Source organism: Varroa jacobsoni, unplaced genomic scaffold (assembly GCF_002532875.2).
Source record: "Varroa jacobsoni isolate VJ856 unplaced genomic scaffold, vjacob_1.0 scaffold_795, whole genome shotgun sequence".
Classification (NCBI taxonomy): Eukaryota; Metazoa; Arthropoda; class Arachnida; order Mesostigmata; family Varroidae; genus Varroa; species Varroa jacobsoni.
Window position 1 is genome coordinate 109,105 of NW_019213697.1, and position 15,047 is coordinate 124,151.

The window sequence follows — 15,047 nt, forward strand, 5'->3', positions numbered from 1 at the left end:
CAACGAAACTAAAAAGGTTGCATGATATCTTCGCATGCAAAGTTTAACAAGACTAATCGATTCATAAGGCTGCAAACATGTTGCGTCAATTCACATACGCACAACCTGGAACTGACAGCCAAATGCTCAACCACGTTAACTCTGCAACAACGGCTGAATCATCATCTAATTTAATAAGAACACATATCGAAACATAACCTAAGGCAAACCAAGCGGTCCTTTTCAGGGCCTCCAAATCAAAAAAAGTATAAATATAAAAAACCTAAAAAGAAAGGTAATTGATATTATATCCCTATTATATATATATAAAACTAGTAAACCCGCGACTCCGGTAATTTAATTATTAGCCGCCTTCTAATTATAATATAGCTGATGGAACGACATTGAGTGCAATAGCATTGGACATTTTTTTTAAGTTTTTAGAAAAGGAACTTACACCGCTCATATTTGCACTTACAAGAAGTGAAATGCATAACCTAGCTGAGTTTTATGTTCATAAGTAAATAAGATGCTAAGGAGAACCAATCACTTCTTACTCAGTAAGTAGGAAGGTACTTTATTTTTGGTATCGGTATTTTCATTTCATATTTCCACAATTATATTAAAATGATTAAAAAAATGGCGTACATTGACTCAGTCTCACTTGTCTCACAAACTCGAGCCACGCAATTATTTGTTGGGAATGAAAATTATTAAAGTTATCTCATTCTTGAATAAGTTGGTGTTCTGAAACTTAGTGACTTTAGACAACACGAAATTATTGAGCGCTATTCAGGGTACATGCACAAAGTTCATACATGCCAATCTGCTTAATTGTTCCACTAACTTTAAGGGAGTTAAGTGTTCCACTAAGACTAACTTAGATTTGTGAGGGCTTCACTATCTATATTTATTGATCAGACACGGAATGATCCTGCAAAAGACTATCATTGCTGATCAGACAAGCGAATGTAATCTCGATGAGCCTCACGACTTCGCTGTCATTAAACGCAATGTTTTATGGTCTACCAACCAATGAATGATCTCGTGCAACGAAGCCTCCTTGTTCTCATTTTTCTTTCGGTATCTCATGGAAAATAGACACAAAAAGTAATTTCCTGTCCTATTATGAAGTGTTACAACAGTCATTTCGAACAATTTGTATGTCAGTTTCTCATTTGTACATAATTCTTGTGCATGACTCATTTCTGTATAGCAAAATCAACAATAGAAACAGGAAGGAAAAAACCCTCGACAAAGGTTGTACTCAGGCTCGAGCCCCATTTTCACTTCCTGTGCGCATAGCGTTTGGTAACGGGACCAACAAGCCTAGATATCCGTAGGCGAAGTCATTACCTTGGTTTTACTAAACCGTTCACCAACTAAATCTTTTTTGGAATTGCCGGGTGTTAGAGGTCGTCGACGGGGTTCCTTATGATGAGGAAGCTCTGAATTTTGTGCGGTCATAGGGGTCGCTGCAGCGGTTATTATACGAGACCTATCAGGGACAATTGACGTAGACAAATCTTCGTAAATGCGTTGAAGCTCTTATTATTAAACTAACTTATCACAGGCAATGGCCCTTACAACAGGCAAAATTCAAATCTATAACTTCGTCTCTTATAACGTCCCGGGTATTGTTATCATATGCAGAATCTAGTCTTGGAATCATGTGTTTTTGCTAAGTATTTGCAGTGAAAACAAATATCTTTACTTTTCATCAACTTTTTGCCATAAAAATGTATTTAAAGAGGTGCTTAGCCAATCTGCAAGCATAACATAATAGATGAACGAAAAGCAAAATTAGCTGGCCTCCTAACGTACTCACGTGCTTAGGTGGCTTGTTGATGGCGTATTTTGGTAACGCGATCGAGAAGCTTTTCCGATAGGTGTGGCGAACGTGTTTTCGATTTCACGTACGTTACGCTTCACAAAACCAGCGCGACTCACCCTAAAGGGATAAAACGAAAATCACAAATACGTGATTACGTATGCGCTTATTTTGCACATCGCATTTAGTTGTAAATATAAACAATATGTACGTTACATTAGCTGGACTTGTTAGCGCTTCAGTGAAGGTCATGCGCATATAAATTCGTCCATCAAGTGTTCGAAGCCGTAATATTAGGATGTAGTTCCACTGTTTTCCTCACATCCAGCGTAATTCTGACTTCAAACAACTTGATTATTATTATAGCTTTGATCTGACCTGATCGCAATGACTGATTCCCTGCGTGAGTTAGGACTCTGTTCGGTTTCTGCAGAAGCTGCTCTCACTGGTGTATCCAACATTCCCGATATAAAGCAAGCCCGTGTCTGTGGAAACACTCGATGTTAAATGATATGCAAGCTTGACCGGTCATAAGAAAGTGATTCTAATATTATAAAACACAAACACGCTATTTGCTACATAGAAACTATATTTATTTGGAGAGAAAACCATTTTATACGTTATTAAGACGTCAATGAAACATTTCTAGGTAAAAGTAGGGATTTAGTAGTTCGAATTATTAAGCCAGAACACAGTATAGACGGCGTATAAAAACTATTTTCTACGGTTGTGAAAGCGGACACGGTGAAAATACGATAAAGGGTACCTCTCTTAGGTAGTGTCTATTATCCTGCGATCTTTCTTCTTGCTGCTGCTGCTGCTGCTTAGAAAGCTCATTCATAAATTCTACAGCGTCAACAAAATTTTCAGTCTCATCTTCGGAATCTACGCAGGTTCCCGAGTTGTCCAAGACACAATTCGCATCATCATACTCTTGATTTCTTTGCGAGACACGCCATTTTACGGCAGTGACCATTTCAGAGATCAAACTACTCGACGAAGTTGGTTGGCCTGGAGTTTCACCGCTTACAAGTTGTACGTTGTTGAAATTGTCACCACTATGAGCCTCCTAGGGTCGGACAATAGTTATTTGGAATTATAAGCAGTAGTACGCCCACCACTTCCAAGTCATAACAAATATATGCTGAATATGTAGTGAACTATATTTCCTGTTGACGGGACATCAAAGTAACTTCAGTTATCAAAATAGTTAACTTGTTTTGGCAAATTCGTCCTCAACGGCGTCTCGATTCTGGTAAGAGTCTATTTTCATACTAAACAACAAACAACCCACTTTAGCAGTTAACGATACAGCGTACTTAAACGCATTTCCCGAAAAGCCACGTACAAAGCGAGACACAAATGACAAAGATCTGGATCCGAGTCCGTAAATGCAATCAGCTGACGCAGACTGGCTTTAAATACTTTGAAAAAATACATGATACAAAATACTTTGAACACCTTCCGGTTTTACGTAAGGAATCTTAGCACTCCACGTAACAGAAAGTGTCATAAATGCATACCAATAATTTTCGAATAAAGGGAGGTCTTAGAAAACCAATAGATAGCTTTAAGCACCAAGGAAGCAAAGAAACCAGATGTAAAGTTAAGCACTGGAAAACGACAGAAACAAGATGTTGGAATTAGCTGTTGTTTTTTTACAGGTACTAACCTTCGCAGTAGATGTAGAATTATCACGATTTTCGTCGTTATTGACATCGTCTTTAGCTGTGCGAAGAATGAATCCATCATCGCCAAAAGCATCGTGCCAATGCTCAGTATAACCATCGTTCAGTTGAACATCACCACGAAGCTTCTTTGGATCATGTTCAACTTCACCCAAATTCCTGTCGGTATTATCTTTGTCCTGAGCCCCAGATGAAAGCCTCAAACTACGCCGCGCATTTTTTTTTCGTTCTACAGACGGATTGCCCTGCGTCACTGATAATCGCTCGATGATCGTTGCAACCTCGTTTGCAGTTTCCACCGCCTAGAGAAGAATAAGCTCTCTTCAAGCCTTTGCAATATCGCAATATTAAGTGCCCGTGCCTGAAGTACTATCACCACTTACTTTACTCTTATAATATGGCCCTTTTTACGTTTTAAAAGCAAAACACTGAAAGTATCCGTTCCAATAGGCATTCGCAAAGATTCAGAATGATATTTTATTGTGAAATTCAACATCACAGACGCTGATACGCTAATAATTGCATATTCTGCTCTACCTTACACTTTACTTGTATGAGCTAAGTCCGTTTTCGCTCAGTTCTAAGACATTTTGTTCCGCTCAAAAAAGCAATTAAACAAATATGGCATCAGACTAAGTCGCCCAACAAAAGCCTAACAAAATGACTGTATTGATGATTGTCTTTGTATACATACAGGACTTGGCATAGGCTGGGTGGCAGAATTTTTCCGTCTAAGTCCACCTGCGTCTGTCGACCTTGAACTTGCGCCATTGTTTTTGTTTAAATTACTTGAAGTTTGCTGCTGTTGCTCCAGCCCAGTTGAATCATTCCGTGCTCCCGTTAAGTGATAATTTTCTCCCCGTTGAGGAGGCTCAAGGGATTCGATTGACAATTCAACTTTTGCGTGTTGTACTCTTGCTTTGACACCACCGTCAGTGAGTCGTGTAGTTCTAGGTGGTTTTCTCGGTGAACATCTAAATCCGACGCTATCACGCAAAGATGCTTTACGTGCCACGACCCCCCGTGCCGACGGCGAACTGGAACACCAAATATATTTTAGTTCATATAAGGTTATCATATCCTTCATTCTACTTGCGCTATTGGTACTGAATACTGCAGAGATATAGACCTACCGGCGAACCAAAGCCGCCCACGCCGTAGAAGGCAATGTACTTAAAGCGACAGCTGACTGTCCGGTTGCTCTGGTGGTATTCGTCGTTGTTGTCTGGGGTGCACAACTAAACTTCATAGCAGCCCGCAGGGTGGCGGACCTGTAATTTCAAATTCTAGCATGATAAAAATGTAAATAATAAACAGGGGATCATCATTTGAAACCCATTCATGATTATTCACGAATCAAAGGCTCGGTGATCGCTGGCCGATAATATAAAAAAAAGTCTATGTCGTTGTTACGCTCCTGAGTTGGGGTAGTAAACTATACTTTTAGTATTGAAGATATAAAAGAATCCTTATAAAGATATGCCTAAAACCTTTCGCTGATGTAATACATTACGTAGACATACGTAAAAACTCTGTTCGTAATTGACGTACCTTCTAACTGATGCTCTCTGATGCTGTGTGTGCTGTAACAATGACTTATGACTGCTTTGGGCGGGAAGAGATCGAACAGAAGCTTGGCTACGTAAAAGACGAACTTTGCTGCGACAAGCAGTATTTTCTTCTATAAACAAGGCGGCAGTATTATCATCTGTTAGTTGCTGTTTTAAAGCTGAGTCATCGACAATATCACCGTCCATATGGCGCTTTTCCTGTCTGGAAGTTCAAAATACTAAAAATGTTACTTAGATCAAAACTACTTTCTGATTTACTTTTCTCGACAAAAAAAAAACAATATTAATAAAATATCTAACAAAATAAAAAAAGTGTTGAAGCATTCGACCTGAACGTCTAGACCTAGTAAGTGCGCATACGAAGTAGTTATTAGTAGGCTTTGATGGATTTGTCATCTATTTCGCACCTTTCCTCACGAAGTTCTTCATTTTCCATTTGAAATCTTCGTGAGACAGATCGTGTAGGCCTTCTAGATGTCGTTGCTGTCATCTGTAACAAATAGCCAGTTTATGCAAAAGTCATAAGAATGCAAAGGCCTGTTAAGTCAGAGACCCAGTACTATGACACACCGCACTTATACAATCACATACAAACGCCTCAGACTACAATGCTGAGCTTCTATTAGTTAAATAATTTGATTAAATGAATTAAAATAGTCAGTTCATAAAAGCCCTCCAAAGTAGTCTCTTTTAGTTATTGTTACGTTTTTCAAAGATGGTTAATATATGTGTTCGTTAAATAACAGTTGCTTTAATGACCACAGAACAAAGAATATCCTAAGGCCTGTCAAGGAAAGGCAAAATTGATTTCGAAAATAATGAACAGTACTGTTTAGAACCACATCTTCAAAAATTACGTTGTTAAAGTACAGGAAACAGATAACCTTAAAAAGCGCAAATGTATGGCATGCAGACAAGACATGACAAAATACAATATTAAAAAGCCTTCAGTGAAAGCGCATGTCGTGTCTCAGGGTTTTAACCAGCGATAATCGTTATGGTTAGATGTTCAGCCATTTACGCTTCCCTACCGAAAAATATAATTTTTGATTATTTACGCAGTTGTCCAAAAATTAATTATTAAACTAATCAATACTTGCTCCGGCACAAATTAAAAACACCTATAAACAACATAACCTGAAACTAATAAAAGACATCTGAAACATAAATACTTGAAGGTTCCCGTTCGTATAATCTAACTAAGCCTGTACTCAATGATTACCGCGGTGCCGGAACCAATAATTTGTAAAATGACAAGCAATAAAAAGGTCTTAAGTTTAAAACCAACCTGCTGCTCAGTAATTATTATCAGTGTTCATAACTTTAGCTTAAAGCGCAGTTACCTTTGATTAGCGTAAATGCTCTTGTACGCCCTACCCATAATATACTTTAAATAGCCCTCAATGTGAAATGTGAAAAAAAAGCAAACAATGGGCATTTTGTGGATCTAACAGTGTAGAACTTTCGATCCTATGCGAAAACGCATCTTAGTGTCAAAATGCGTTTCTAAAAAAGCAAGATGAAGAAACGCAAATAACACTGCACAATTTCTATTCGATGAAACGTATGTCAAGGAATCGTTTCATTTTCTGATATCGTGATTTTTTTCTTTGATCTGCAAAGATACACTCAACTCGAAGCTCAGCCAAATCTCTTTATCAATAATAAGAAATAATAACTCAAAAGATAGCGAATATAATCAGGTTTATTCATTACTGGCTCCGCTACATGAGTTAATTTAATAGGTGTTCAGTGCATCTTGATAATCGCACCAGTGATCTGTATAAAATGGCAATGCCTGTAATTATCTTCTATTCCTATTTTTAGCAAAATGTCGAACACCAGTGTGCGTTTCAGCATTGGTATGCACCCTCTGTGTAGAGGTGCACATCACTTATTGGTGGGGTTTCTCAACAAACAGAAATTAATTACAGATATCACACTTCAACAACATATTCTCTAAAATAGCTCAAAGACGAAATTCTTGTTCCAATCCACATTTTTTCTAATATTATCGAAGGAGACTTCGAACGTTATTATAAACTATAAAGAACGGATTGCAAATATTCAGCTAGACACTAGTATGTTAAAACTTAATACTTGCCACTCTAGTCCGAACATTAGCGTATGGCTACTTTTTATTGCCATTTTTTTTTAAATTTTGTAATTGAAGTACTAATTTTGAAATAATAGGAAGTTTTTTAAAGTAATATAACCAAAGCATACTAAACATACGCAAAACGCCTTGGAAACACGTATGGCAATTAATCAAACGCGCATACACGTGCTGATAGAGTGGGCACAGCCAAATGAATTACTTAAAAAATAAATGATACAAATGAACGACACAAACGAATAGTATAAACAAATGACAGAAATCTATATCTAGACTGAACAAAACGATGCACGGATGAGTTTCTCATCATAAAACCGATATGTTGGTCCTTGACCTCAAAGTTTTACATAATTTTATATTACATTATGAAGGTAATGTAGAAGAATGCATAAGCCCTGTAGTTATACAAGAGCATAGGAGAATATGAAATGCAAGCATAAATAGATCCAATTAAAGGCTGCAGGACGCAAAACACCGTTAGGATCTTTTATTGGGGTATTTTCGTTGAAAATATACCTCGTTCTGAAGCGGTGGGCTTCGAAATGGGGACTTTGATGATTCGAATATTACCCTCTCAGATAAGTTGCCTAAATGTGACTCCTGTGCAAATACGCCGCTGCTGTATCCCGTTACTCTGGCGACAAGCAAATTACGCACGATCTTATTTTGTTTGCTTGGAGGAGTCTGTTGCTTTGAACCGCTTGCTCCGCCAGATAGTTTCATAACTCGGTCGTTCAGGGCGGCCTGCCGATAAAATCAAATTCGTTCAGCCGAATTACACTGCAATGCTAGCAACACCAAGCAGCTATTGTAAAGAGTACAGAAAAGCTGTACTCGAAGTATATGTGGCCTTTTTTGCTAGAGCCATGCCAACGGTGGCGCCCATACAATTTAAACTAGCTTTTTTTAAAGAACAAACAACGGTTTATAGGACACAAGCTTCATAAAGGTTTCACATACGGCTCAGAAATAAAAGACACCAACTAAATAGTCAGGCCGACACACAGAAAATCATTTTCTAGACAGACGTCAACATAAACGCAATCTTTCGTATTACGTACTTACCTTGGTCATTTTTGGAGGGCACGACTGCGGTACATTTTTAACAGATGCTACTCTCTTTGATGGCTGCTGTGGAGTGCGGAGTGCAGAAGCCCGCTGATGCGTAGCGCTACCCTGCTCAAAGGATGAGATACAATAAATTAGTACACTAGCTTTGGTCACCTCGATACCAACTGCACACTGTTGGTTCAATGATGTATTTATATTACTGCCCAGCCTCTCATTCGATAAGTTTCGTTGCAACACTAAAGTGCTTGCTTATAAGCAAGCATTAAGCGCGTCTACTGAAGCGGACTTATCATCTTATTTTTAGGGTTGAATCTATCCTACAAATATATTTCGGTATATTTGAGTTTCGTCAGCACTGTGTTGAAAGACAAGCTGGCGACCAAAAAATACAGTTGTACGTCCCGGATTACTCAACTTATAATTAAATCTCGTAAACCAGATATGCTTGACAGATTATCGTTAAATATATGAAATCATTATGACATATATAAATAACTCATAAAAATAACGGATTAGGTATTAAACCTTCGATTTAAGGAAGGTAAAGAGCATCCTCCGAGGATTGTGCTTTTCTAACGGGCCTTCACAGTCACTGAGATCGTCCTCTGAGAAGTCTTTCATTTTTCCATTCCGAAGAGCCTCGTATTCAAGCGGTAAAACTCCTATCATCGGCGCGTTATCGATGAGGACCTAAAGGTGTTTTCAAAGAAGATACGAAAATCAAATTACTGTTGTACAGTGTTCATTTAATTCCCAAATTTATTAACGGTTACCACTGCGAGGATGATCTAGTGTCTCTATTTACGATTTCAGCTTTATTCTAATAAAACCATCACTTTATTACCAACTTAAAACTACCTATTTGTACCTTCAAGGCAGTCGTTGCTGATTTGCTAAATTTTTTCACAACCTCTGGATCCATTTCTCCCTGAAATACAGTACTAGGGTTAATTGAAATGTTTGCAGACAAGATAGATCGCTGCAATATTTGAGACCGAAATGATAAGGTAAATTCCGTATTGTGTTCCGTAGATGCAAGATGCTTAGTATCTACAAATATATGCTAGAGTAACCACATTAAGATCGATAGAAACCTATAAGTTCTTCAGAGCCTGAAGACATTTTTGCTCTAGCACGAGGAACTCATCATCTCCTTAGTTTGTTTTCATTATAGATATTTATGTGAGAATCATTCATTATACGCTATATATTATACATAAACAAGTACCTTAACAACTCGAGGCATCAGGGAAGGCGCCAGAACCTTAGCAAGGTTTTCACTTGTCATTTTATTACAGAGATCATTCTTTGCGATTTCCTGAAAGGTCAGTCATAGTGAGCAAAATATGCGTATTTATTTTAAGATCGACGTTTATTCACGCTTTTGAAAACGGCTTGCATTTGCAAGGTGTACCTCTTAGTCCTCAGCACTGCGGAGATCATATCAAGACCGATTAGTGACTGCACAACACAAACCTGAAGAAAGACAGCAATATGTTTTAAGGTGTTTAAGTGAAAGGTGGGTAGAAGCAGACACGTCAGAAGAAGAGCCTGTGTGCTGTGGTGATGGGAATCGAGTTCTACGCATTTGACGAAGATATCGTGCAGCACCCGGGGTACAACCGGTTCCGGCAGGCACCGCAACCATCTGTGAAGAATCAACCACAACAGAACACATTAAAGCGAATGGAAAACGACGTGTAACTATAGCTGCTAGAATAAACCTACTAATTTTCCTAAGCTCAGATAGAGGTTGTATGCTATTCTTCCTGAAAAATTTATGCAAAAACGTGTTTTATCATAACTCGAATGTTTTGTTTTTCGAGTTTACCTGCGTTCAACCATTTACCTTGAAAAAACTATTTGTTGCAAATCAGTCACCGCAGAAATCAGAGGTATCCCACCCATTTCCTAAACTGACCTAATATAACCTGTTAGCTTAAATAGTCTTGATAAAATTCATCTCCACCTTTTGAGCACGCACGTGACGTCGTGAACAGAATACTCTCCAGGGGGAATAAATGCTCCGTTTTTCTCCATGCGGTCTTTCAGCCCCATTACACGCCGTTCATTTCCATTTTTTCGAATAATTCCCTCCTGGTCACACAATTCAAAATTAAACGCATTATTTACATGAGTATACTGGAGTTATCTAACCGCTCCTGTTCAACTTAAATGTGGCAGCCGAGTTAGTTTTATTTTTTTCTGACTGCAGCAGATCTGCTACTGCTGTGAATCACTGTTACAGAAACTCAATACTAAATTAAGAAAATACGTTCAATTGAGGAACTGACAACTCGATGTGCTTACCTGAGTGGCATAGTTTCTGAGGATATACTGGGTAACGGATTCCAAAAAATGTGGTACTGGACCATTTGTCAGCGTTGAGGTTTCCTGCAAGAAAATAGAAGAATATAGATTGCTAAAAAAAAATTATTAGAATCATGTTCCTATCCGAGACAGCCAATATATAGCCTATGAAATACCTAAGATACCGCTTGGCATATTATATAATAATCGTGTTTACGATAAAATGAAGAATAATCCTTTGATGACAGACAATAGTCGTTGTTTGTGTATATTTACCTGTTGTTGGTTTTGAAGAGGTACAGCAAAATAGCCAGAGCTTTCTTGTGCACATCCCGTCGATTCTTCATGGAGCTTTTTCAGTCCACATTTTAACTTGCGTAACTTCGCTGTCGATATTTTCACACTTTTCTTATCCTTATATACATATATACATACATATATATATATACAAATGAAAAAATAAGACCCGGTCAGCAGAGTAGTAATAATATCGTAAGTCCATTGATTTGCGACAAATGCAAATGATTTGCCATAGGGAACCCGAAATAGTTAACTGAAGCAAAGGTTACAATTTTATACGATTATTATGACTTACTCACACACGTACTTTAGCACTAAAAAAAAGCTCTAAATTTTAAACCTTCGACCCACGGCATCTTCGTAAACAGCTGGGGAGTTCTGACTAACATCTCTAAAAGCTGAGCATGATACAGCAAGTATCGTTAACAGAGAGAGCAAGAATTGTCAGTACTGCATCTTATATATACGGTTTAACTAGGATGATACGAAATATGGACAATCTTTACAGTTGGACAACCGTTACTTAGGTTTCATCTATCATGGCACAGGCATCTTAAACATTCATAAAATGAATCTATCTCTCCTTTGTGTATTTATCACGACCAGTACTCTCTCCGAAATTTTAGTCCATTCACGGTTTTAGACTACCAGACATCTCACGTACATCTACCCGACGTCGGCCCGCTTAAGTTATAAACGTTGGAATGTTTATTGACCTTCAAGGAAAATATCAATCTAGTGTGAGTATTAGTTTCTTTAGAAATATTGACCTGTAGAAGTTTGAGGATGTTTGAGTGCAGCTGACTCATTTCGTCTCGAGAGGAATCAGTACGACAGCGCCACGGTGTCCCTAAACCAATGCAAAATTACGTCAGTATCACGCTTGCATAGAGCACTATAACATAAATACTATCGTCGTTTTAATGCTCAAGCTCTTTCAGAGATTCACAACTTATCTAAACATTACTGACTTATGTACTCCTGCTACTTGTTTCTGATGACCCTTCCATTCGTTTCTTTTTCCATTCACACGTTACGCGATAGCTCGTAGATAGCTTATTGTATGTACTTTACTGATATACTGGCTAATATGATTTCTCTATGTCGCTTCGCCCTACGTCTTGTAGAGTGTGCAACGGGTTAAATGATTGCTTATATAATATTTGCATCGAACATATTAGAACTTCGTTAGAAATCAGAAGTTTTGCTCTGTAAGCTGTTTATCATCCAATTGCAAAGGAAAACGGAGCCTCATGACTGCAAAGCGATCAAGTTTTTCGCACCCAAATAACGTACCGTAGCTTACAGGTGAATAAATCACAATCACGAAAAATAAATCAAATATAGCATCACAAATTGTGGACCGCTACGATTTACATGTAGCAGGAATACCTGTGAACTATGAATTCAGAGTTTTGGGTGGATACATTCAGCATCCCATTTAAACGCCTAAAGGTGTGTATGGTAAATAGAAAAGACGTTTTTACCTTAATATTATCAGTGTCTGTTAAACAATCGTGATTATACTCCAATAAATGACAAAAGAAAACAAAGTCACGTTTTCCATGCTGAACTATAACGGGAAGTTTAGAAATTACTGACACACGTGGATGGCTGACAGGCAAAAACGGCCCACTGAAATACTTCTTTCCCGACATGATGAGCAGTTCTTCGATGGTACCGATACAGACGGGGGGGCACCGCTTGCCGCGTTTAACATCACAGTTCGTTTTTATCCGTTAAAAGGTCCATAAAGGTCGTTTAGCTACAATGATACCATGTCCCACCATCCTTTCAGGGACTCCTGCCGAGACTTTATTACTTCGCCTATAGTCGCCGACTAAATAAAATGTTTTCCGCACTTGCTCGTGTTATGCTTTCCTTTAAATGAGTATATCTTCTTTCATAACTTACATCGTTATAGTCACTCATTATCGAAATATTACAATGGCCATGTGCGATGCATTTAGTGGATGTCCTATTAAGAGGGCTAACGGTAATCTATCTTCTTGAAAACATTGACGTAAATCAAATAAACGGTTAGCACAGAAAAGTTTTCTTTTTTATGCCAAGCTGCTGCGGTGTGACAGTGTTTGTTGCGTGTCAAGCCTTCAGTGCTAGAGTCAATGTTACCCTCAATACGTAGCACATTTATGATTTGATAGGATGTCAAAGAGGAGAAAAGGCTTGGTAATCGGACTCCAAGCATGATACTATTCACACAGACTCATCTTTAAGAACAATTTCATATTTGAAATAACAGGGCTCACCTTTCATGAACGCTGGTTCACTTCCGCGCTCAATACATTCCCTCCTAAAACAAAAGTCAAGACATGGCGTCGAATGCACTTTGATGGCTCGATAAACATTTGTTGGAACCTAAAATAAACTTAAGCAGCAGTAAGTTGGATGTCGAATATCAAAAGGTATAGAAATAAGCACCCTTCAACTATCTAGAAAGTCTTGCAAGATAACTGTTCTTCGCCTTAAGCCTTCATTTGGTAAGTAAAATGTTCTTTCTTGCTACACGTGCCTAAATAAGTGCGACGTTGTATTTTTATGTTCCGTTTTAACCTTACACTATATTTATTTATTTAATATGGTGCTCAATATGGTCCACCTCGTGGTATATCTGGATAATATTTTATTTATTAAGTGTAGCCGTTAAATTATTGTGATGACTGGCGTAGAAACCTTTTCGACTAACAATCACCATTGCAGTTGTCCCGTATTATATTCAGTCATAAGTCAAGAGTCAGAAGGTTATTGGAGAAAGTTCTGGGCGACTTTCTAACTACAGAGTATAAATAAATAACATGTACAGATAAAAGAAATCAACATTGATCTTCAACAGCAAAAATGACGAACGGATAGCGTAACTTACTGCAATGCCCCTTGTGTCAGGTAAGTTCCTTTTTTTGTAAAAAAGCACTTCACCATTGAAGCATGATCTGTAAAATTTTGTTTCAGATGAATAACGCAGGTCATACAATATTTTTTTTGTAATAGTATTATTCAACTTAATCTAAGTAAAGTTAGGAAGAATTTCGCCGATGGTTCGAAAATGCGCCTAACTTAAGCGGCGCCCGTTACAAAACAAAAACGTACCACAGTGGAAAGGGTAGCGTACCAGAAGCAGCGTCCGCGCGCCAAGTGATGGTTGCATACCACCGCCATATGAATTAATTACCTCATCCGAGCCCCTTAACAGCTTACGTGACTTATATATATATATATATATATATATATATATATCATAGATGCTTTACACACTACTCAAACAAACTACAAGACAGCGATAAACAAAGCTTAGGAGCAAATGGTAATTGTTTTCCATGTTATCATGGTATAAGCTTGGCACGCTTTACAATAAATGATTGCAGAATTTAATTGCACTCATTGTTCTCTAATCTACTAACGTTTATAATGTCACATATTTGCTGTCTACAAAAAATTGAGTTTATTAAATTTGATCTCAGTTTCCTGATTTATATCACGCAGTATGGAATGCACAAAGCTAACGAAGAAAGAACTGACGTAGTCCTCGATAAAAATGGGAAATCAGAATAATAAATACAGATGCAACAAAAATGTACGGCATTAATCTGAACCTGTTTATTTTTGAAAATAGGCATATTTCGAAAGCAGACTTTGCAATCTGATTTTTACCTCAGCAATTGGTTTTTCGCTCTGCTATGCCTAGCAATTTCCTCTTCTTTGACTACAGTCATTGAATTTAAAAAGTGGATGATGGCTAAGTGCAGTAAATTTACTTAAAAAATGCATGGTAAAATGTTGCCTGTCATTCAATTTTATTATTATTGTTTAAAATTGTGAATTTTATTATTATTGCGAAAAATGATTGTGCTGTCTGTCCATATTCTTCAAAAATTCGCCTGTACCTCAGGTTTATAAGTAGTGACCATCATACGTTATTCAACGTGTATGTGATTTCTACAACTGGAGACCGTTAAAATCGTAATATGTTGAATAGTGGACGTCCTTTTAGCCAAATGGCTTTGAAGTCATATATGATGGCAATGTGGATTGTGTTGGGACGACGTGAATGTTATTTGAAAACAGAGGTTTGGCAGTGAATATGCTAAAATTAGTTAAATGCTTCTATTCAGACTCAAGTAAAATTTCTGCCAAAACCGCTATATTTTACAGTTTTATTATGA

The 15,047-nt window shown here is 37.7% G+C and overlaps 1 protein-coding gene across 5 annotated transcripts; it reads right to left on the reverse strand.

The window, feature by feature from the left end:
- Window positions 1–529: 529 nt before the first annotated feature.
- On the reverse strand, window positions 530–13,953 carry LOC111263862 (uncharacterized). Of its 5 annotated transcripts, none has more exons than XM_022839289.2 (21): window positions 13,751–13,953; window positions 13,137–13,180; window positions 11,637–11,716; window positions 10,843–10,980; window positions 10,567–10,650; window positions 10,226–10,353; window positions 9,733–9,904; window positions 9,485–9,574; window positions 9,125–9,184; window positions 8,782–8,946; window positions 8,251–8,361; window positions 7,702–7,929; window positions 5,477–5,559; window positions 5,050–5,271; window positions 4,632–4,769; window positions 4,193–4,535; window positions 3,483–3,800; window positions 2,577–2,879; window positions 2,189–2,295; window positions 1,808–1,930; window positions 530–1,477 (listed from the first exon to the last, which is right to left on the reverse strand). In XM_022839289.2, exons 1-21 carry the CDS (start codon window positions 13,852–13,854, stop codon window positions 1,309–1,311), a joined length of 3,210 nt encoding a protein of 1,069 aa, XP_022695024.1. In that variant the 5' UTR covers window positions 13,855–13,953; the 3' UTR covers window positions 530–1,308. The 5 variants fall into 5 exon arrangements, with proteins under 5 accessions (XP_022695024.1, XP_022695025.1, XP_022695027.1 ...); XM_022839290.2 differs by having other exon boundaries at window positions 13,137–13,245; XM_022839292.2 differs by having other exon boundaries at window positions 13,137–13,255.
- Between the last annotated feature and the right edge of the window lie 1,094 nt (window positions 13,954–15,047).